The sequence below is a fragment of the Pomacea canaliculata genome, linkage group LG10 (assembly GCF_003073045.1).
Source record: "Pomacea canaliculata isolate SZHN2017 linkage group LG10, ASM307304v1, whole genome shotgun sequence".
Classification (NCBI taxonomy): domain Eukaryota; kingdom Metazoa; phylum Mollusca; class Gastropoda; order Architaenioglossa; family Ampullariidae; genus Pomacea; species Pomacea canaliculata.
In genome coordinates, this window is record NC_037599.1 from 22,955,152 (window position 1) to 22,977,811 (window position 22,660).

Here is a 22,660-nt window from a genome sequence, read left to right on the forward strand (position 1 = left end):
CACAACGCCAGAAAGTTCTAGAGCTGTAAAGAAGACTAGAGCTCAGTAAGCGCCTGGACCAAAGGTCAAAGGCCAGCACGGGACGTTGTCGTTTCCAGTAAACAGGAGATAAACCTTACGGGGCTTCCAGCCGCTGACCGTCGTTATCTCCCCTCTCTCTCTCTCATATATATATATGCACACACATACACACATACACAGACACACACACACAAACTACTAGATGCATGTAGTGTTTCTCTGTGTTTAAAGATGGATGTTTTGACTTCCCCAGGCAAGGTCCTCAGTACACAAGTACAGAAATACATTCGTGAGGAGGAAGAGGACCTGGCAGTGTTCCAAGATGCCCGGCACCTGGACTTGGGTCAGTCAGCTGCCAGCTGGTTGCGCAGCTTCATGCGCCGCAATACTACCCAGGTGGCACCCGAAGGTAGGACTTAGTGACTAACAGCGCCATGTTAGGGGTGTGCTGGGCAGTGTCTCATGGGTGTATGACGAGGGCTTAAAAAAGTGCACGGATCAAAGGGAAATTAATACAAACTGTTAAGGACTATTTTTCTGTATTTTTTAGTTCCCCTTTTCTTCTTTTGCTTCTTTCTTTTTAATGTTTTATTCCTCCTTTTCATGATTTGTTCTTTTTTACGCCGTGTTCACAGTGGGCTTCATATCCAACCTGAGTCGCGTGCCCCAGCGCGTGGAGGACGTGGTGGACTGGGAGATGGTGGTGTACAAGTACCTGGTGGCGCAAGGCAAGGAGGAGGAGTGGCAGGCCCTCAGTGGTCACCGCACGAAGACTGGGGAACCCGACGCCGACTACTCCTCCAGGGACGACCGTTGAGGGTGTGTCTGGTGAAAAATAAAGGACAAGCTTCGAGGATGTCAGTAATCTTGATGGATAAGGATAAGGATATCTACGAGGATGAAAGATAAAGTATGATCTTCGAGGGTATCGACGATAGAGAAAGATAACCGACAGTCTGGGGATGTTGACGATGCTTCCCTTCCTGTTTTTGTATCGTGATAGTTTCCAGCACTGGACAGGTGAGAATGTTTACACTTGAATGTGTTTGTGCCGTGTCCACTAGGCATGGACAAGGTTCACTGTGGCGACAATCAGAACTTGTTCAGACAAGACTCCCCAACCTCAGGCGCCAACTGTATCACAAATGGAACGGGTTTCCCTCGGAGTTGGCCATGTCTACAGAGGAAATGGTCCTTTGAGTAGGAGTTTCAAAAGTTTGAAGTGACTTGCTTTTATCAAATATTTTCTTGTTTTGAGAAAACTCTGGTTTCATTTGCATATCGCGAAAAGGAGTGTATAAATCTGAGAATAATTTCAAAGTGTAGTCAAAAGCCAAAGAACCAACTAACAAACAAAATGGGGGTAAAGGTGACATTTATACTTGTTTTAAACAAGAACTCGTGCAAGAACGTGGACCTATAATAATTAATTTTTATTTGTACTTCATGACTGCAGGCTTGTGAATATCACGACCAAAAAAATGCGACGAATTCTTGGTTAGGACAATAGTTACAGACGAGACGGTCGCAGGCTCCGCACCAACAGCTCCGTGTCACCTGTGCTTGAGGACATCTTTGGTCCGTTGGTTTGAAAGAAAAGTGCTTCCACCTGGCGACGACTTGGTGAGAGCAGGGTAGGGGGAGGGTGAGATGGAGAATGACTGGTTGATGAAAGGTTCAGGTAGAAGGTAATCGAACTTTGTGGAACGGCCGTTTCGATAATGAAATGGAGGTTACAGACCGTCACGTGATCATTTTAACAATTACTGCTTCCTGATGCAAAGCTCACGCCACTGGCATCCACCCAACACACAAGCCTACGCACCCCGAACCTCACCCCGAACACACACATGAGCTTGTTACACATGGATGCACACGCACGCACGTCCGCTCAACCCACAGGCAACCTTTGACCTACGTCATCGAATAGCACAGGGGTCATAAGGCCTCCTGCATTTTCTCACTGCATGGTCCACTATTTTTATGTGGCTCACTTCTAATGACGCCTGTACCTTGTACCCCAGAAACGAATTTAAATGATAGGCTCCTCACGTGACACGTGACTTAACCTGGAACGTTGAACGTAGAACATTCTAAGCACAAAGCCCTTTATCACTAATTTTTCTTCGTCTCGTCAGCGTGCGTGCGCTTGTGTGTATGTATATGCATTTATGCCTGTCTGTTTGTGTGTGTGTAGACGAAGGAAGCCTGTTGTGTGCAATCAGCAGTCGACAATGTGATATGGATACGGGTCAATGAAAATAACCGGTGTCGTATTTCATCTGAGGTCGTTTGAGTTGAATAACACTTCAAGCTTCGTTAACCTTTTCTGCTTCCCAGCACTTGCCTCAAATCGTTTAGAAGCATAACTGTGATTGGAAGTGATGAACAAGCTGACAGGGACGGTGAGCTGTGCTCACTTCTCCTACAAAGCTAAACACTCCTTCGTATGACAGTCCTCGCGCAAAGAATGAAGAGTTCTGCCTTATTATGATTATTATTTCGTGAATATAAACTTGTGGAAAAAGAATGAAAAAATTTACGGGTCTGATCTTATGTTTGTGAGTGTGTGTCATTCTTTGCTTGCACGTGTGATCTAAGTCAGTGGCTTCCGGTTTAGTCACACTCTTTGTTTAGGCTCGCCGAGACTAACAGCGGAGAACTTCGCGAGAGGCTAAGCGTTGGTCTCGGCAGACAGACAGCAGTCCACCTACACACGTCTGTGCTATCACCTAGAGTGGCTGTCGTGTCTAGGTGCTCCCACCCCACCTCCAACGACCACTCTTGCATGTTTGTATGTTTGATGATGGAGAGATAGGAGCAGAAAGTTTGCTTTGTAGATATGTGTGATTACAGTTGTCTTGCTTGATTACAATGTTGACGACTGACACTGCTTACTGCACTACCATGCACAGTGCAAGGGTTGAGAAGCCAGGTCAACAAGCTGTATCAAATATGTAACACATGACTATACGAGACAACTAACCATAAAAGCGCCGTTGATGGCTTTAAACCGTTGTTACAGACTCAGCGAGCGGCCATGGGCTACTCTCAGAATAGACACAACGATCCAGATGGCATGTAAACATTTGACAAGATCCATTTGTAAACGTTTATGAAATATTTAAATGCTATCAGGGGAGTGCAGCAATAGTATAATCGTCTATCAGAAGACAGGTAAACTAAATTTATACGCGTGTACAGTTCTAGGGGGGCGACACCCCTCCCTTCTCTGTGTTCAGAGTGGCCCCTGGTCTTTGTTCACTTGTCTTCTAACTAGTTGCACATACACCTGGCTGTGGAGTGTGCCGTAAATAATCAGTGTCCAGTTTCGGTGCAGTAAGATGTAGAAGAGAATGATAACATTGCTTGCGTCTCCTCGGGACATCGCCGGATAACCTCCCACCCCACCTACCCGAGCTGCCTCTAGGGTACTAGTGCAGGTGTAGTGGTGGTAAGTGGAGACAGAACACTACTAGATTTGTGACAGAAATAGTTCCCCTACATCAAGCTTAAAACTTTATCTTTATCACTTGTTGTTTTATTCTCCGTGTCAACAACTGTCGACAACTGCAGTCACCCAGTTTCTGCTCCCGGTGCGGGCTATCATCACAAGTGCATGCAACCTCCACAAACGACTTCTATGTCCTCTCAAATGTCTGGGGAGGAGAAGGAGTTTTGATGACTTGGCCATGTACCTCCCCCCTCCCAGTGGCTGAAGTAGGAGTGGGAGATTATGTTGACGATCGCTCACCTTACCCCTCTCTCCATCAAGTGAACCGGAGCGGTGGCGGCGACCATTTCCTCTTCTTTTTTCACCTTTCTCAACTGCATGCTGGGGAATTTATCCTCCCCTCTATCAGACAGAACAATGATGTGAGGAACAGATGCCGATGGGTATCAAGAAATGAGAAACTGAAGGAAGAGGAACTTAATAATGCGACTAGAAGGCATTACTCAATTAACAAACAAAATCATTCGATTGCCAAACAAGCCAACTGTCTCTATGTGTGTAGGAAAAACAGCATACGTTACACAAGTTGCCCCTGCTGTAACACCAACCGTTCTGACTAGCATACATATTTCAACACCAGAACTCTTCTACAATCCTGGGTTTGTAAACTAAGTGTGTACAGACCTCTCTCCCTAGATTCTCACACCCATTTCATTATTTTATCCTTTCATTCATTTTCTTGCAGATGACTACACAATGATCACTGCTCACCCGTTCCTCCAAATGAACCTGCGATTTCTTTTACCAGCAAAATTCTCACAGCCTGTGGATCATAGCCAAAAATGATAAACATTTTCTACAGATCTTTCTATAAAACATCAGAAAGATCAGACCATTTTGATGTTAGCCCGTTCATGAATACATGGAAGAGCACACTGATGTTTCACCAGGTCACTTTATAGTCTTTTTTTAGAATAAAAGTTTCAGTTCTCATAGCCAGTGAAACAAACACAAAATACTGTGAATCACACTTTTACAACCGTGTACATATTTGAGAGAAAATCTACATAAACAGATGATCGTTACAAAGAAATGCAACAAAACATAAGGAAACATCTAAGTAACAATGTGAGAAATGGCAAGCCAGCACAACATTCAGCATAAACACAGAAGTGGACAGGATGCAAATACAGTGTAGCGCCATTACGCCGCGATCCAATAAAATAACTTACAATCAAATTCAAATAGCAATCCATTTTATCCACCCTGAGTGTCAGCTTTATGGAGGCCGCCATTATAACCGATTCACACCTTACAATGCTACAAATTTATGAAAATGATTGTGATAAAAAAATTTTCATTATTTATTATAATTTATGCATTAACAAAAGCAATGGATCACCTAAACCACGGTTAAGCAGTTTGGACCCCAATCACCGCGGTTTAATGGCCCTACACTGTACATGACTTGATATCAAACTCTGGGCAAGAAATCTTTTAAATGCTTTAGAGATGTGTAACACTATGACTTCCTGTATAAGTGACAGTAAGGTGAGATATGTGAACCTTCCTCCTTATAATGCAGTTCAGTGCAGTTCTGTACTAAACGGCACAACCAAACTGGCATCTTCACGGCTTCGCTAGGTCTCTAGGTATTAAAAAAGAATATGGTATAAATATTACTGTCAAAGATTTATGGCAAGCAAAAAAAAAAAAAAACCAATCTGGATTAATTATTAACTTCACAATAAAAATGTGTGTCAACATGTGAATCACAGCAATGTATAAATAATGAGACAATCTGTAGACTTCAATTCAAACATTTGACGTCTATGCTGCAGACACAGTGTTCCCATAATAAAAACATTCTTACAACAAAGGTAGTAGGGAGAGGGAAAAGATGCACCTGGCATGCAGGAAAAAAAAACTAAAATTTCACAAACATTTACAATTACATGGCAATTGTAACAACCTTAATCGAAGCTTCTGGACACACAATGAATACCACTGCTCTTTTTTTCACTCCAGGAAACAGAAAAACATCATGCATGCAATTTACACAATGCATTTCTACTGTCTACAAGTCATTGTGGAATGAATGAAAATCTGTGAATGTTCTTCACAAAGCTTTGTTTACACCCAACACAAAATGTCAGCTGCACTTTCTGCAGATGTTATGAAGTTGATTCACACCATTCGCCCTTGTGTCCTGAGTTGTGGAGAAAAACCAGGTCATGTTGGCCAGAGAAAGACAAGAGTCAAACACATTGTTTCTCCTCACACCCTCACAAGTGAGTGCAAGTTCTTGCCAGCTTAATAGCAGAGAAAAAAAATGTGCTTTTTCCAGACAACATCCTGCTGCCATCAAACTGCAAGAGAAAAGCTGTTTACTCCACTCAATGCAGACATGGAACATTGGTGGCCATCAGTCCATGAGGTTGGATGCAGACCCTTGGATAAAAGTACAAATCTCTTCCTGGACTGTACAAGAGGCATTGCGTGGTAACAACCAGTTGTGGACATGGCCCTGGGTCTTTCTAGTCAACTGTTTGATGACTTTATCACAGAAGCTGAAATATACAGCTTTGATTTTAGGCTTCAGTGGTCATTTGCATATATCTGTACAGTCAAAAGTGCTCACTTAAGACAAGATATAAAAACAATATTCTTAACGGAACAAATCGCTTTTGCTTAAGATCCAGAAATAAAAATTATTTTTAAATGCATGCTCAAAGACATAATATAGCAAAGTACGAAAACAAAGTATCCCTACAATTTGTTCATGGTGAACACAGCCTACATAATATGACACAAAACTAACAGAAGAAAGTTCTCATTTTCTTTGAGATCTTTGTTGGTGACAACAGAGGCACGTTACAAGGTAATTTCTACAGATGATACTTTGTTAACATGCTCCTTTAAAATACTTGTCAAACAGCATGTCTTCAAGTGTGCCCTGCCGTCTGGTCTAAACAAGAAATCAGAATAGCATCAACAATGGCTCCCAACGCTATTTCTGCTATCTGCAATTTACAAAGATCAGTGCAGAAGTATGTACACAGTGTGGATTTCCCAATGATAACATAAAAAGTAAAAACTAATACGTGGTTGTATTGCTCTTTTTTCATTTTTGTTTGCTGTGCAAAATTTTTGTAATATCTTATTACAAATATTCTCACAGAATCAAACACTTCTGTTTGTATTAAAAGGCAAGCAAGATAAATACAAAACCAGCCAAAGTATTTCAATGTCATTCATTAAAAGCAAATTCCATGAGCAGCTGTTATTAGTGTATCTAATTAACCTTTGGCAGGAATACAAATGATAACACTTTTTATAAGCAGGTAATAATAAACTCATGAAAACAGAATTAGTTTGTAGGAACACAACTGACCAGTAAAAATATTTACAGAATAATTGAAATCTGAGAAAAAAAGCATGCATGCCTTCTCCCTTCCTCTGTTGCTTGATGAGGTATCCACTCACAAATGCACTCAGGAAGCTTCAGTTAATGGCCAGAATCACAAAGCATGTCTAAAGCTTTGAATGTCAATGCCACACTGTCGTGAATGATCTGACTTCTGAATGTTTGAGCCCAAAGAAAGAATAATTCTCCAAATGTGCAATGTATGTACAGATTGGAATTCTTCAAAAACAGAGCATGTAAGTGAAACCAGCGCACGCTAAACTTCAAAGTAATTCTGCTGTATTCAGCTGATAAGTGAAAAAGTCCACAATGAGGCAGGTCGCTATGTCCCATAACCTTTAAGCTTGATAGTAATACTATGGATTATGATTCTGCTAAATGTGCAAAATTGAAAAACTGTACTGATGCTGCAAAAGTGCATGAAGCTAAATGAATCAGGTTCATCTCTTATAGCGAGCCTTGCAAATGTTTGGCTAGAAAGGTGTCCAGCTTTTTTATCACATGACAAATAGACAAACATGACAAAAAGTCTCTGAACAGTCTACACTCCCATTTACAAACATGGGAAACCCTTGACAGATCTCTTGAACGAGATCAATGATCCTGTGTCATTAAAACCTGACAATAGCATAAAATATTAGAAGAGTTATATTTTCAATCTTAAATTAAAATTAAAAGTGCTAAATCATTGTCAAGAACAATCACAAACAAGTCCCACCATTTTCTCCTCCTGAAAGACTTTCATCTGTGGAGACAGACATGGTAAGTATGGATGTCTGATTTGTGAGTAATGAGTTGTATTTCACTTAAAATGCTACAAAATCTTTCCACACATTTCACATGGTCCAACACCTCTAGAGGTAAAGCACAACTTTTCCAGAAATTTAGTCTTTGGTTAAAAAAAACACTTTATGATGCCCACGGTGAGCCAGCTAATTTGAGGTGGGGTATGCAAGAAGTTGTCAGTGAACCCAACTCATCAGCACACCATGCGATGCTGCCTCATCAAAACAACAAGTGTACATTGCCGCAGCATGCTGTGCGTACCCAACTACATAATAAGTTGCGTTATCAAGCTGAAACTGCAAAGGCCCACAACATGAAGCAGTCAACCCCTCCAGGTCGCTTCACATCTGGGTCGCTTCCTTTTGTATATCCATGAACAAAAAAATTAGATTTTCAAGCCCTTTAATGTAGTCCAAATCTGGGCCCTCGTGAATGATGCTATCGTTCACAAAGCCACTGTGAGTTGTGTGGGCAAAGTCAATCATGCGAACATCCACAGCCAGAGATGGGTCTAGGAAAACTGGGAGCTCTGTTGACCTGTCGTCTGAGGTGCACTCCAAATCTGACGTAATCTGAGCAAATGGAGTATGAGGCTCAGCTACAGGACTTGCAATGTCATCATGATTGCTTGCACCATTAATGGTATTTTCTTGCAGCAAACTTGCATATGAGCTTCCAGGCGTCATTTTGTCATCTGCAGCATGTTGCTGGAAACAGCTCCTGTTTGGAGCTCCTTGTGGATAATGGCCGTCATACATGATCAGCAAAGAACTAGCATAAAAACGATAGGAATTCAGCTCCTTTAAGCATTTCTGCAGGTCACCGAGACGTGTCAACACATGTTGCAGCAGCTCTCTCCGCAAACACTGGCCGTTATGCAGAAAGTCTCTCAGAACATCAATAAAAGTGGATTCTGTAAGGGTGCGGCCAAAATACTTGTCTCGGCTCTTGTACACGCCTGTATCAACTTGGTACACCTGAAAAGTTTAGGAAGAAAATTTTCAGTGTCTAAAATACACATTTCTGCTGACTAAGATGACTGTGTGGCTTCTTCAGCTCCAAACTATTATTTTTTTCATAAATTTATAAGACAGATGGTAAAAATAATTTTGCAAATGGTACCAGTTCCCAAGAAGCAACAAGTGTTTTGTTTATCTTAACATATTTAGCATTTTTCTTCTTAAAAACATTTTGCCTGATGATTTACTTGCTGAAATCTTGAGACAACTTTCATTTTTGTGAATATTCTGTTAAGTTTCACAAGGTCAAAAGCATAAAAATAAAGTCAGTCACTGCAAACTTTGAAAATACCAAGGCAACAGAGATAGATTCTGCTGTGAAAAATACACTCTTGGGTTGTACATTTCAGGCATTTGACAAATTATATTGCATCATTTCGTCTATTCTGCTACAACCATGGTGTGACGATTCTTTGCAGAGAGTTTAAACTAAGCATGTCACTGAAAAGTTCTCTCATCAAAGTTTATCAAAAACCGCTTGAAAAAAAAGTGTGGAACTGTATTAGTATTTCCCAAAAAATAAAGTAAAGAAAAATTTTCTGAAATGCCCTTACAGTTACAGCTATATACCTGCATGCCACAAAGACGTAGACCAAGAGTGCGTGATGTGGTGGAGCTGCACTTCTGAGACTGGCTTGCAATTTTTTTGGGACTAGCATCATCCCCATGCAAACGGGATCCCACCTTCAGGTCAAGGATGCAGGGATAGGTCAAGTGTGCCACCACATTTTCTAGCAGTAAAAATGCTTTCAAACAATTAAGGACATAATCATAATCCAATTTTTACTTTTTTTGTTGGCCACATACCAACAATACAATCTTATTAGATGCAAAGATGGCCGTTACTTGGTTGTGTGATGTCTGCTGCTCTGCTCCTTTTTTTAAGTTTGGTGGATAGTGTCAACTGTTTATAGGAACTTCATAAAGACTTTTAACTAGTCTTGCAGTCCAAGACTTTGTTAAGAAATATGTAATGGTTTCTGATTTTTTTTATAGTAGTAGTAGTGTGCAACATCCAGTTTAAATGGTTGAGAAAAACATTGGTTTTGAATGGATTTTTTTTTAATTCTTGGATGTAAACCACAAGCTGATTTGGAAAGCACTGAAACTGAGATCTTTTAATATGCATGTCAAATATTGCTTCTTTAAAACAGGTTTGAGATTCAATCTAACATGCAACACCCTTTGTCCTTAATCTGTGGCAATGTTATCCAAAGTAGAGCAAATGAAAAAAATAAGGTTATGTGCTGGTAAACAACATTTCTAAGCAAACTACACTGCTTGCTTATCTAAATGTTCACCGTTTGATCTTACCTTTCTATCACAAAGCAAAAGTGACAGCAGCTTATAGATATCCAAATTTGCCTTACTCAACTGGTTTTTATTACTTGCTTTATCACTAACAAGATAACTGTTGAGGTTTACCAAGACAATGGTTGGGACAAATCTGGCTAATATCTTACAATTTATTTGTGAGCATGTAGAAAAGAAGATGACAGATTTTTTTCTGAAGCTAAGTCCCAAAATCAACGACAAGACTTAATTTCAAACTATTTTAACATTTCCTTCACAACATCAGAATGCAAAATAATGCCAACAGTTAATCAGTTTTGACAGTCTCTTGCTAACCTGACCCACAAATGTAATCATAAGTCTGAGTACATCCCTCAAGACAGCAGCCCATGACAAGGATACGACAACCACTGCTGGAGGGAGTGGATTTGCGCATTTTGTCCAGAAGACGTGTGTGAAGGCTTAAGCTCCAAGGATTCAGGGGCTGAAAGTTTTGCAAGTTTGTCGTTATGCGGGTGTCTTTAGATGTTCCCTCTTCCTCAGTCACAACACCATCCTCAGTAGCAGCTTTTTCTTCATCAATCTTTTCCTGGCCACTGCGAAATGTTTAGGTGCCTTAGAAATGCCCCTCAGACTCAATCAAGCAGAAAATGCACTGTATAACAATGTTCAGTTAAAAGTACATCTCTTCAAAACTGATCGGATGAAAAACACATGATAACCCTACATTTCAACAAACATCTTATGATCAAGACACTCTATAACAATGTTTTATGTTTGAGACATAAAGGAACCCATGAAATAATTAAGACCCTTTCACCCCCCATCTTCACATCCGGCCACAGCAATCTACTTTTACAGCAGTTCCTTTTTTACACAAAAGTAATAAATACAGAGCTCAAAAATACATAATATCTAAATTGACAATATACAAGGAAAACAACTTTTACAAATCAGAAACAAAAAAATTTGAAATCAGTTATGCCCGTGTAAGAAAAATATAATATCAATATTTATCAGTCTGGAGGAATCAGATGACCTACCTCGACATTCTGGATGGCAAAGCTGGCTGGTCCAAATCCCACATCACGGGTGAATCCTGCTCACTGCTGATAGAGACTGGAGAAGATGTCCTGCTGCTGAAGTCGCATGGCGCAGTTAAAAGCCCATCTTTTGGGCAGTTGCCACTGAAGTCAGATAACTTTCTCAAATGCTTGTCGTTTGTGTGCTCACTAGAGAAGCCATCTTGTGCTGGCCGGTCTGATTCTGAAGGATATCCAACAAGTCTGATGAGCCCATCTTCATCTTGAAGGTGAACATGCAAGACTCCTGAACAGAAACAAAAGTACTGATGGAGATGGCAGTAGTGATAGTGGTGGCAAAAATTACGACTGCCAACATGGACTCAATTTTTTTTTTTCCTACAACTACTATAACTAACATATTGACAGAAGGTACATCTGCACATCTACAAGTAGATTTAAGTCATCTACTTGTGTGTGCATCAGTGTGCTCTGTGTGTGGGTGTGTGTGGTGTTGTGTGTACATGTGTAGGTAAAAGCAAGTCCTATAGCCCTTTTGCTGTGGGCCATTTATAATACAGTGCTCCTATAAAAAAAAAGACATTGCACAACCCTTGATCTCCACCATCTGATTACCTTCCCTCATGAACTAGGTATACATCACCACTGGATGGGCAATCAGACCATGTCACTAACCCAAATGAGAATCGAACCAACAATCTACCATTCTGGTGGAGTTCATCTAGCATACTTTGGTAGGCAACTGTAAATGCATGACGGTGCATCAGCAAGTTTTCTTTTTTTAGTGTTATAATCTGTGCATGCGAGCCAAAGGACATCAGAACCACCTGGGCCCAACTGAAGGCGCAAAACTGGGTCTGCTGGTGAGATGTTGTTGCAGTCCTATGCTCCTCAAGGGAGCAACAAGGAATAAACAAAACTAAACTAATCTGTGCACAGTTGGGAAATAAAAACAAAATAAACATTAGCTGTCATAATCATCCTAACATTTATATTCATCTATATGTTTCTTATTGTATTTTGTGTTAGTTGTGGGTTTTTTAAAAAAATTGACAGAAAGACCTAACAGTAGCAAAACATTTCATACAGAATGGTCCCATTACCTTTATACTGGGGGGTGAAAGGCACAAGCTTCTGAGGCATGGTGCGATACACAAAATGCTCGCGTGCTATAAGAGGTTTGCAGACTGTGTTCGCATCTACACTCAGCATGGAAGCCTGACCTGCCACCTGGTGGCCAAAGGGCTGTAGCAGCACTGCAGGTTGATCCATGTCTGTTCTCTCTCGCAGCCTCATTGTTGCCTTCTAGCCACATTCACTCTGCCATGTACAGTACAGGGTGACATGAGTAGATAAGAAACTGTTTTGTTATTATCGTTCGCTGATTTTAGCCAATGAGCAACAGATCATATTCATGTGAATAGTATTATCAATGAGCTCTGGTGGTGTACAATTTTCGCTAGGATAAATACAGTATTGTCATGGTATATATATATGTGTGTGTGGAGGGGGTGGTGGTGAGAGAGAAAGAGAGAAAAAAAACATAACAGAAACATAAATAAAAAAAATTCAATTTATTTGAGTACATAAATGCTGAATCATTTTCCTTCAAACTGTCACTGTCACTTTCAGTTTCTTTCCTTTCTTACATGCCAGATAAACATAAGAACAATTCAGTTTATTGGGTACATTACCATTGTATTCTTTTTTTTCAAGCTTTTAAAGGGCTTTCACTTCCAGTTTCTTTCAAATGATTCACTCAACTAATTTTATCACTTTGACTTCTGCATTGTGTGTGAGAGAGTGAGTGCACGAGAGAAAGAGCGAAAAAGAGAGAGAGCACATATGTGGTGTACATGTGTGACACAGTGAAATGTTGGAGGGAGACCAGAAAATAAAGCAAAAATTTTTAAAAAACCTAAAAGCTAAATGCAGTGAAAAGTATCCACACATTTCTCAAATGTTTATCCGAAAATGGGAAAAAACTGGTCTTAACACTAGTCCTAGAAACATACAATATTGTAACCTCAAAATATCTATTAGAACTCCAACACTAAGATATTCTTTAATATATGAATAATTTTTCTACTGTCATGTTTATGAAGTCATGAGATAGCACTGTAAGTGTCTATAGTGATTAATTTTAATGACCATGAAGCATGTTGTCACCATCATGAAACACCATCTTGGTAGCTGACCCTGAATTGAGCATATAATATATTATTATATATATTGGAGAGTAAGGCTACCAAGATGGAGTCTGATGACGTCATGACTAAAAATAGGCCATGGTGACACCGTTCTCTACTTCTCTTCATAATATGCTATACAGTAACTGCTTCTGAAGAAAAGGAATTTGCTATTTGAAGACAGTGGGAGTTTGATCAGGACACGTGTAACCCTCACATTCCCGCCCTTTCCAGAAGCCAGATGTGCGCATACCGACCTTTGAAGTGGAGGCTGCTGAACAAAACACCTGTCAGCACCGTCCTGATAAACGGTGTAAACAAGATAACGTCCGCCTGTTTGGGTAAGTGTAAGAAAACCACTGCCACTCGCAATCACTAACCCTTTCACCCTTATATTCCCCCGTCACACCCCTCTCTCTTTCACTCGTCCAACTGCGGGTTCATGTGATCGACATTGCGGACATAAACTTGCGACAAGCTATGCAACTAAACCATCGTGAATGTCACCCACATGCCTTTCTCTGCCCGTCACAAAAGAGGGAGGGCCCACCAGTGCACACCCCAAGCCTACTCCAGCAACCCGTAAAGAAAAAGAAGTTCTTGAATTTCACCTACCTCGTCCTTTTCCTGGGATTCAATAAGAGCAGCAAAGAAAACTCATACGAATTTTTTTTGTATTTTGTTTTATGCTGACTTGTGTTTCCTCGAGCGACCGGTGTCCCACCCGATGTTCCACGGAAGACTACACATACACTACTACGGACAGATGCAGACGACCGTGAGGGTAGAACGTCGCGATTGATGAAGTTCCTCAGGATCTCTCTCCTCCGAACTTCTGTCAAGAGACTGGAACGGAGGGCAGAGATGGGTGTAACCACGCACTCGGTGGTCTAGAGACTAACGAGCCAACTTTGCTCCGCAAGGCTTTTGTTTCTCCTGCCTTCCATACCCCCATCCTCACCCTGCCCCCGCCATTCACTTCTGCTTCACACCCGACTACCAGTCCGCAGGCTCCTGACCAACATCTTCACATTCTGCACTGCTTCTCTCACTCCTGATTTCGTATGGCGTCACTACACCACCGCACGGTCCCGTTGGTACAACTCTAGGTCAGTTCCTGGGGTACGGGTGGTTTTCTACTCCTCCCCCCCCCCTCCACTCTCCACCATCAGTGTGTGGCCAATAACGCAGCAACTGACGTCGGTGAAGGTTTGATCGATGAAAAGTGGTTCCGATCGTCGATGACTGACGCAAGAGTTGGTGTGACCAGCTGCAGATGTTCCTCGTGGTGAGGGAGTAGTCTGCTTTTCTTTCTCTCTTTTGCACCACCGCCAATTATTGGTTCGGGTGGAATGTATGTTTGCTTCTTGATTCTATTAACCTGCTGACGCAACGTCCAGCTTTGCCAGCAGGTCAGATGATATTCCTCTCCTCCTCGTTCTACTCCTTACCACTTTTTAGACGAAGTATGAAGTAAAATTATTTATTTTTATTTTCATTTATCGGTTTGTCTCTGATAACTGGTAAATGTTTGCATTCCCACGCAATTGGACCAGTGAGACCGGCAAACATCGCAAACTGCTTCCAATGGTTGTGTTTACTGTCAAGTGTTTTTCGCGGTGCTGTCCACAAAGTGGTTTTTAGCGGAGTTGTTTACGGAAGTGATTCCCTGGCTACACTTGGCGGACGCACGTGATCCCTGACGAGATGCGTAGTTTGGCTGCAGCCAGGGTGCACCTAATGCACACATCCGTCTGCTGACACACGGTAAGTAGGAATCAACACCAGCCCACGACAAACCGCTGTGATTGCGGTAATTGTCCACGTCGCCATCGTCATCTGGTTCTGATGCCGCAATGAGAATGTCATCGATCTGCCGGCACGCACTGGCAAAACTACAGAATGAAAGCTGATCGACAGTCAGGATGTCCAACCCCCAATAACAAAATCGTGTTGTAATTCATACAGCAGCTCCCACCATTAATCAAATAATACTTTCATATCGGGTCTCCTGGCGTCTCTGGTACACATCAACCAATAAAATATATTTCTAACTGCGTGGTGTGACGACTTCCTGTCAACGACAGCGTCTGTCTTCATGAGATTACAAGTGTCCATTGTCTTTAAAAAAAACAACAAAAAAACTGTTTGTAGGTACATGAGGGATGAGAGGACGAATAACGATGATGATTTGGGTTCCTGTTTGATGTTATGTCTCTTAAAAAAAAAAAGTAAGCAGCCATAAGGTGATATTAAGATCGGTAAGCACGTGCATTTAGTTTGATGCGTGCACAATGATTTGATGGTTCTCCCGTAATGCGAACGATTTCCAAGAGTTCTTGTCCATTTGTATCCCAGTCGGTTTTTCTTAGTCAAAAGTCAACTGGAGACGGTGAAGCCAGACCCATCAGTTTTCTCCCTAACAAGCTTCGAAACGATCAAGCTTCATGTTATGGCCTGTCTTATGGAAGAACGTTTGGCCACGTTTGTATATAACCGTCAAGTAAACACTTTTCCAAACTTCGTCAAATCACAGACGTGTATAGGTGGACTGCTGTCTGTCTGCCGAGACCAAGCTTAGCCTCTTGCCAAGTTCTCCGCTGGCGAGCCTAAACAATGAATGTGACTAAACCGGAAGCTTTGTATACACCTGCCTCGTTTTAGTAAACTGGAAAAAATCGTCTGCCAGCAGTGCAGTAATACAAGTTCGATGGCAATTCATCCTCTTTGGTCAAATACTCGTCCATATTTGGCCGTAATGGAAGAAATACTAGCTACAAGTCTAAAAATGAGGTTACGGGACTTCATTCAGACACACATTCTGGAAATTCGTTAACAAACAGTTATGATGAAAACTACGCACACTGTCAACAAAAATATAAAAAAGGAAAAAGAAGGGACTACATCTCAAATAGCTATTCTGGTAGCTCTCTGATGAGGCAAGCAATATACACGATATCCTTGTCCAAAAAATGTGCTGCAGTTTACCCTCACGTGAAGGTGCCAAGGACCAGGTTTATTTTTAAAATAGTAAATATGAAGGGCAAACATCCCAGAGCTGTTTTCGCATGAGCTTCGTACGCAGAAAAACATTACAGAAAAACAACTGCAGCTCGTTCTACTGCCGTCAAGTGCAAAACAGACGGACTACTACAAGGACAACGACGATGCTTGCGTCTCACTGATGGTCCTCCGATCTCAGAGTAGGATGCTGCCTCGTTCACTCTTTTATTCTTCCTTTCTAACAATGATCTCTTTATATCAATTCTAAGCGTGCTAAACGCTCTGTTTATTTTTCAAAGCCTTTACTCTTATCAAAGCATCAGTTGTGTCGCGTGAGGTGTCATCAAGTACGGCCACGACTCGGAATCACACTGCCACACACGATCCGGGTGCAACAGGATATAACATAGTCTTCACCCAATCCACCCCACACACCCACAAAATCTTGCTGCAACATAGCATAGTATTCACCCACACACACACACGTGATCTTGCTGCAACATAACATAGTATTCACCCATACACACACACACGTGATCTTGCTGCAACATAACATAGAATTCACCCATACACACACACGTGATCTTGCTGCAACATGATGTAACATAGTATTCACATACACACACACGTGATCTTGCTGCAACATGATGTAGCCTTCACCCTGCGCACCAGAGGATGAAAAGGGGAGGGAGATATAATGAAGCCACAAAAACCCTCAAGGCAAGGGCTGCCAGCGAAAAATTAATATCACTAATGAAATGTCATTGGTGACGTGCACTGTCCTGACCCAGTGTTTGCACTGCGGTGTACCCCCAGAGTAGCGTGAGTGCTGCGTCACTCCCCACTCCCGCTCCCTCCCACCCGACCCACCCAACTCCCTCTTGCGTATGACAGTCGCAGCACAGACTACAGTCGCTGGCAGCGTGGTGCCGTTTGGCCAAGAAGGTGTGGAGTGGGGGAGGGGATGGGGAGGGCAGTAAGTGTCAACACCTCTCGCGCTAACGGCTTTTATTGACGTGCTGCTCGTTTTGCGGTTGTTGCACCCTCTTACCTCCGTTTCCGCAGATGACGTCATCACATGGAGACCTACATTCCGCGGTACATGACTGGTTACCAGAGCTACCAAGTCACTCGTGCATAAGCAGAGTAGCTACTGATGATACCCCCCTCTACCCCACCATGTTTTCCCTCCTAACCCACTCACTCCTCCCGCCTGTCAATTATCTGACGAGATAGCTACTGATTCCTGTTGGCAGCACCCTACTAACCCATCAAAAGATATTTTCAGTGTCAGAAAAGCAGTGTGCTTGACGTAGACACTGGTCAAGTACTCAAAGAACTTTTGTGGCGGGGGGGTTGGGGAGGTTGGGAATGATGCTTATCACCTCTTCGCTCACTCTTTAGACCTGCTGAAATCCCCTGAAGAATTCTGTATCAAGGCCTGATGAGTTTTGTAACATGGTGGGGTGGGGAGGATAGAGGGTAAATGTTCTAGTCAGCACCTGGTATCCACCTTTCACTTCCACAGAGGATTTCTGCAGGTAGTGAAGGAATAAATAAATAATCAGGATGAATAGAATACGCTGAATGATGTCAAGAAGCTTAAGGACTAAACAGTGTGCACAAATTATTTTTAAACGAGTGTTAAGTTCATTAAAAGATAACTCCTAAAATCTGAGTGAATATTTCTGTTTCAAACACCTAATACAAGTTTTGGAACACTGCAATTCTCAATGGCCTTTGAAAAGAGGTCAGAATTTCAATTTATGACAAATGTCCACTAGCTGGTCTAGCAACAACTTATTAGCATAGTGCTCTGGTGCTTTCAGTAAAGTACAAATTTCAGACAGTTTTGACTTTGATGTCATGTCTGTGTTAGCCTTTATGCAGAAAAAGGGTGTTAGCAGATGGAGAAAAAAGTCCATCTGCACAGCCTCTCATTTTGAATTTTTCCATCAGAGCAATATGAGAAATTCAAGGAAAAATGTCAAGAGGTTAATGACAGCAGATGTGCTCTATACCCTTTGCACTGTGCCTGACCCCTGAGGCTATGCCCCACAGCGTGGTGACCTAGTTTTTGGTAAGGGGAAAATCTTGTTCTGTGTGGGCAAGAAACCTCACTATTCACCCTCCACATGATACACTCATTTTTACACTGTATGCATCACATTGTGTTGTGATATATTCGTGTCCAAACATTTAATCATTGTAGGCAGGCTTCCAGCCTAGTTTTTAACATCTCCTCACTTCGGATTCTGCAAGTCTTTTAAAAGTGAGGAAAGATAAGATCATATAAGCTCAGTGTACCTAACAATTTGTTTATCGGTGCACAGGATGACACAAATTTAACAATAATTATGGTTCATCAGAATATACTTGTACCACTACCCATTTATCAGCTACAAAATGTGCTTCTCTTTTTTTTTTTTATCCCAACACATCACAATTATAGTGAAGCAAGTGTGTGTGTGCATGTTTCTTCTGCATCTTTCTATGTTGCATTATCTATACTAGAATTAGGTGACCTAATTGCTTGAGTATCTGGTCATACTTCTGACCTTACAGGAAAAGAAAAATTTCACAACACGGCATGTCCATTATCTGGTCTATGCTAAGAGAAATGTAAACACATACACCAAAAGCCAAACAGAAATTTCCATAGGTATCCCTGCATGCCTATCACAAAGTCCTCTAAGGTCACTCTTTTTCTTTTTTTTTTAAAATACAAAGCACATTTCTGTCTGGCAATGTTCCTCGAGCATTTTAGCACAACAATTGGTTGTATAAAATAAAGATCTTGCTTAGAGCTTAACCACCGGCACCATTTGGTCTTGCTAAAGAAAAGTACCAAAAACTCAGACTCATTGCCAAACTGCATTTATATATAAATGAAAAATGTAGGTAGACATTGATGTGGGCTGGTGGAGTAGTCATACAGTCAAACTTCTGTAAGTTGGCTTTCCGCAAGTCAAAGTTCTCCCAAATTCAAATTTTAAACATCAATTGGTTGGTTACTCATTAAAGCAAAGCAACTCCCATGGCTCGAATCGGCCTAGCCAAAAACTTCCACAACTCAAATAATTGTAAGCCGGTCAACATGTTGAAATCATTTGAAAATATGTCAGAAAGTGTAAAATCATGTGCTCCTACCACATCTACCCAGTGCTCCCATGTTGCCGTGATACAGCCTTAGTTGCTGGCACACCATTAAACTCAAACAAGAAAACTGTGATAACATATTTTTCTCTCTGTGTTTGAAGCACATATGCAATAAGCACGACTCCATCTCCACAGGGTGCCAGAGTCTTTAAAAGAATGACAAGAAGTGAACACTTGGCTAAAATTAAATGTCCACAGGGAAAAAAATGTTCTTTTTTCAACGAACTTCCTTAAATCAAACATTCCGTAACTCTATTTTTTTCATCACTCTCTTGAATCTTCAACATAGAAATTTGACTGTGCAAGCATTAAGTGACTTGATAGCAGTGACTTGTTATAAACTACCTTTTGGCTCAAGAGAATCAACACCTTGAAATACTAATCATTTTCTTTCACCAATTTCCATTCAATCATTTTATGTAAATGCCTTTCAAGCAAGTCATGCTTTAAACTCTTTGTAGAAACAAAATAATTTGGAGAGTCTCATAAACTATGACCATTGCTTTTAAGACAATGAATAAAAGATAGCAGACATTAGTCATAAAAGCTTTCACTGACTTCAGAGATTTCTCCTCTTTTATTCTCTTCCCCTCCCCCCAACCTCTCTCTGCCTGAGGGAGAAAAAGTATAAATATGTGTGTGTATCTGTCTGTTCATGTGTCTTTACCATCTTCACAATAAAGTTTGAAAATACCTGTATATTTCAAAATAACCTACTAAGCATTCTCAAATTATTCTCGATCTGATGTCACAATTTTGCATCTAATTTGTAAGCATTCTATATGAAAAACCTTCTTCACTTAAAAGTTTTGTTGTCCATTAAGAAATGTCTTTGCACATGTAAACTCTGTCAGTATTTTCCACAAATTCTAATGTGTTCAAAATTTGTTTGCTGCATTCTATGTGGTATGCATAGGAATAAATATTTGAGAATGCTTGGGAAGAAAAACACAGGAAAGGCAAGTGAGTAAATGTGAATATATAGATATATCTTCCCCAAATAGCTCTAGTCTATGCTACTAATTGTTTCTGATGCACTTTTTTAAAACAAGAAATAAAATGGGCAGAATGGCACAGATAACTGCATAACACTTATGATTAGCTATGAGCTGCATTCTTGATTTCATATAAACACAACCGCAAAGGAACAGACTACAAAGCTATGGTAAATTCCATTTCAGCACCACAGTACACTACACTACAAATACGTGACAAAAACTTGCAGGAGACCTTTTCGGAAAAACTGACACTGAAAATAAATGTCATGAGTTGTTTAGGCTTGTAATCGTGTACTGAAACATTTGATTCGGTTTCAATCAATGCATTTTAAATCGATGTATCAATTAGACTCGTAAAAAAATCGGTATTTGAAGTTCAATAAGAAAATGTTGTATAACCGTATGTGTAATATGTTTCTGAGCAATATTACAGAGTAATTTGTCGATATGATCAGGTTGAAATTCTGGCTGTATACATGTATATCACCGTTAGTTTCTGTTAGTGTTTTATTTTCACTATGACGATCACCTTGATGTTAGAAAGAATGCCAAGCCATTCAGAGATCTATAACTCTTCTATTAAAAATAAGAGTCAAGTGCTAGATGGCAGAAAACGAAAGTGCAGTATGACAACTCACCGATCTGTCGTTAGCGAGGACGATGCATTACCTAGCAAAGAAACCCATTGCCACACACACCGTTGTCCGACCGTCAATGAAGAGCTCCTGTAGGGGAAGTAACTCTACGGTCGACGTCAGGGGCATGTTGACGGTCTGCTGATACCATCAACACGTCTGCGGCTGTGACACGTACCACCCTCTGCCTTTATTATGGGCTCTTGCTCAGAATCAATGCAGCATTCATTTTTAACGGAACATACAATACGACTGGATCAGTGGTTTTTAACATTAAGAATATGAGTTAATGCGAACCGTACTCGGCACAAATTATTAGAAATGTTTCATGGAGTTGGATATCGCTTTTGCATCTCTCTATTTAAAACTAAATTTGAAAAAGCATTCAGCGACTCACATAGCCAAATCCAAGGCTTAATTATTGTTTAGGAGCGTTCATAAATTTTTTGATCAAGCGCGTATGCACTCTGTTCATGCTGACCTCACATGAGGACGGAGAGATCGAGATATGGCAGCTGTTCGATCGTTATTAATGCAGCTGCTGCAGTAATTAAGGTGGATCTGGGATTAGTGTTCATGGTCCTGTGCTCCAGATACTCACCAGAGCGAGCAGAAATGATATTTTAAACTTGTACTCCCTCTTCTCAGCTGCACTATTGTTAGTTATGATTGCGTCAATGCGTCTCCTTCCTCTTCCCATGCAGTCTATTATTACCAGCCCGGTTTATTCACAGTAATGAACTTGCTAGAACGTTTAACAGTAACTTGCTGGCCTTGTTCGTATATATCAAGGCATAGATTATGGGAGCAAACAAATAATAATTTCAGTGTTGAAACAGATGACAGTACTGTCTATTTTTAGTTTATTTATCCTCGACGATGTTTCTGATACGCGGTGACATAAACACGCACCCGTGAATTTTACTTTCTCTATGTAATTACTGAAGGCAAAAACCCGTAGATATGCTGAAGTAATCCTTATTAAGTGGTCTTTAAATTGCCTTTCCACCTCTCGAAGAGAATCCCAAAAACTACTTCTCACAACGATGCTGGCTGCTTACCTAATGGGGTAGAGTTCTTAAAGGTCGTCCATCTGGACATACCTTAGAGGCTGCTCCAGCATTCCTCCGTGGTGATTATCAGGTTGCCACCCTTTGACTTGATCTTTTCTTCGGTCTGACTGTTGGGAGCTCTGAGAGATGTACTATTTGTGAAGCTATAAACTTCAAGGGCTCTTAAAATATATGCTGCAGAAAACTTACTTATTGAGTCAATTTTAAGAGTACACTAAATAATTTGAGGCGCGCGAGTGCGTGTGTGTGTGGCAACTCACATTATTTTACAGGTTTCAAAAAGAAATTGTATTCACCTTCTAAACCGGTTACAATTTTAGGTGGCCAGTTTCAGATGTAGGTGATGACTACGTCAAGGGAGGTCATTGCATGTTTTATTTAGATAGAGTCCATTAGGGGTTATTTCCCCTGCTTGATGATTCCTCTGTGGCTAACCATCGCACCTAAAAGGCAATGTAAAGAGAATGAAAGAGGGTTAAGAAAAAGAAAATAAGCAGGTGGGGGAGGGGGCGGTGGAGAGACCTCTGTGCGTGAGAACCAGCTGGGAACACACATAATTC

At 41.0% G+C, this 22,660-nt stretch overlaps 2 protein-coding genes across 4 annotated transcripts in view; one reads left to right on the forward strand and one right to left on the reverse strand.

Moving 5' to 3' along the window:
• Positions 1 to 2,713, forward strand: part of LOC112574291 (serine/threonine-protein phosphatase 6 regulatory ankyrin repeat subunit A-like) — a 32,996-nt gene extending 30,283 nt beyond the window's left edge. Inside the window, exons 28-29 of the mRNA XM_025255276.1 lie at positions 275 to 430; positions 657 to 2,713. Of these exons, the coding sequence (XP_025111061.1) occupies positions 275 to 430; positions 657 to 838 (338 nt within the window). The 3' untranslated portion in view covers positions 839 to 2,713. The remainder of the gene's footprint in view (positions 1 to 274; positions 431 to 656) is intronic.
• A 1,698-nt stretch (positions 2,714 to 4,411) lies between these two features.
• LOC112573983 (inositol hexakisphosphate kinase 1-like) lies at positions 4,412 to 21,167 on the reverse strand. 3 transcript variants are annotated; one of them, XM_025254741.1, is made up of 6 exons: positions 21,031 to 21,167; positions 12,147 to 12,363; positions 11,044 to 11,329; positions 10,403 to 10,596; positions 9,278 to 9,453; positions 4,412 to 8,665 (listed from the first exon to the last, which is right to left on the reverse strand). In XM_025254741.1, exons 2-6 carry the CDS (start codon positions 12,337 to 12,339, stop codon positions 8,030 to 8,032), a joined length of 1,485 nt encoding a protein of 494 aa, XP_025110526.1. In that variant the 5' UTR covers positions 12,340 to 12,363; positions 21,031 to 21,167; the 3' UTR covers positions 4,412 to 8,029. The 3 variants fall into 3 exon arrangements, with proteins under 3 accessions (XP_025110526.1, XP_025110527.1, XP_025110528.1); XM_025254742.1 differs by lacking the exon at positions 21,031 to 21,167 and adding an exon at positions 13,848 to 14,365; XM_025254743.1 differs by lacking the exon at positions 21,031 to 21,167 and adding an exon at positions 13,490 to 13,773.
• Positions 21,168 to 22,660: the final 1,493 nt, after the last annotated feature.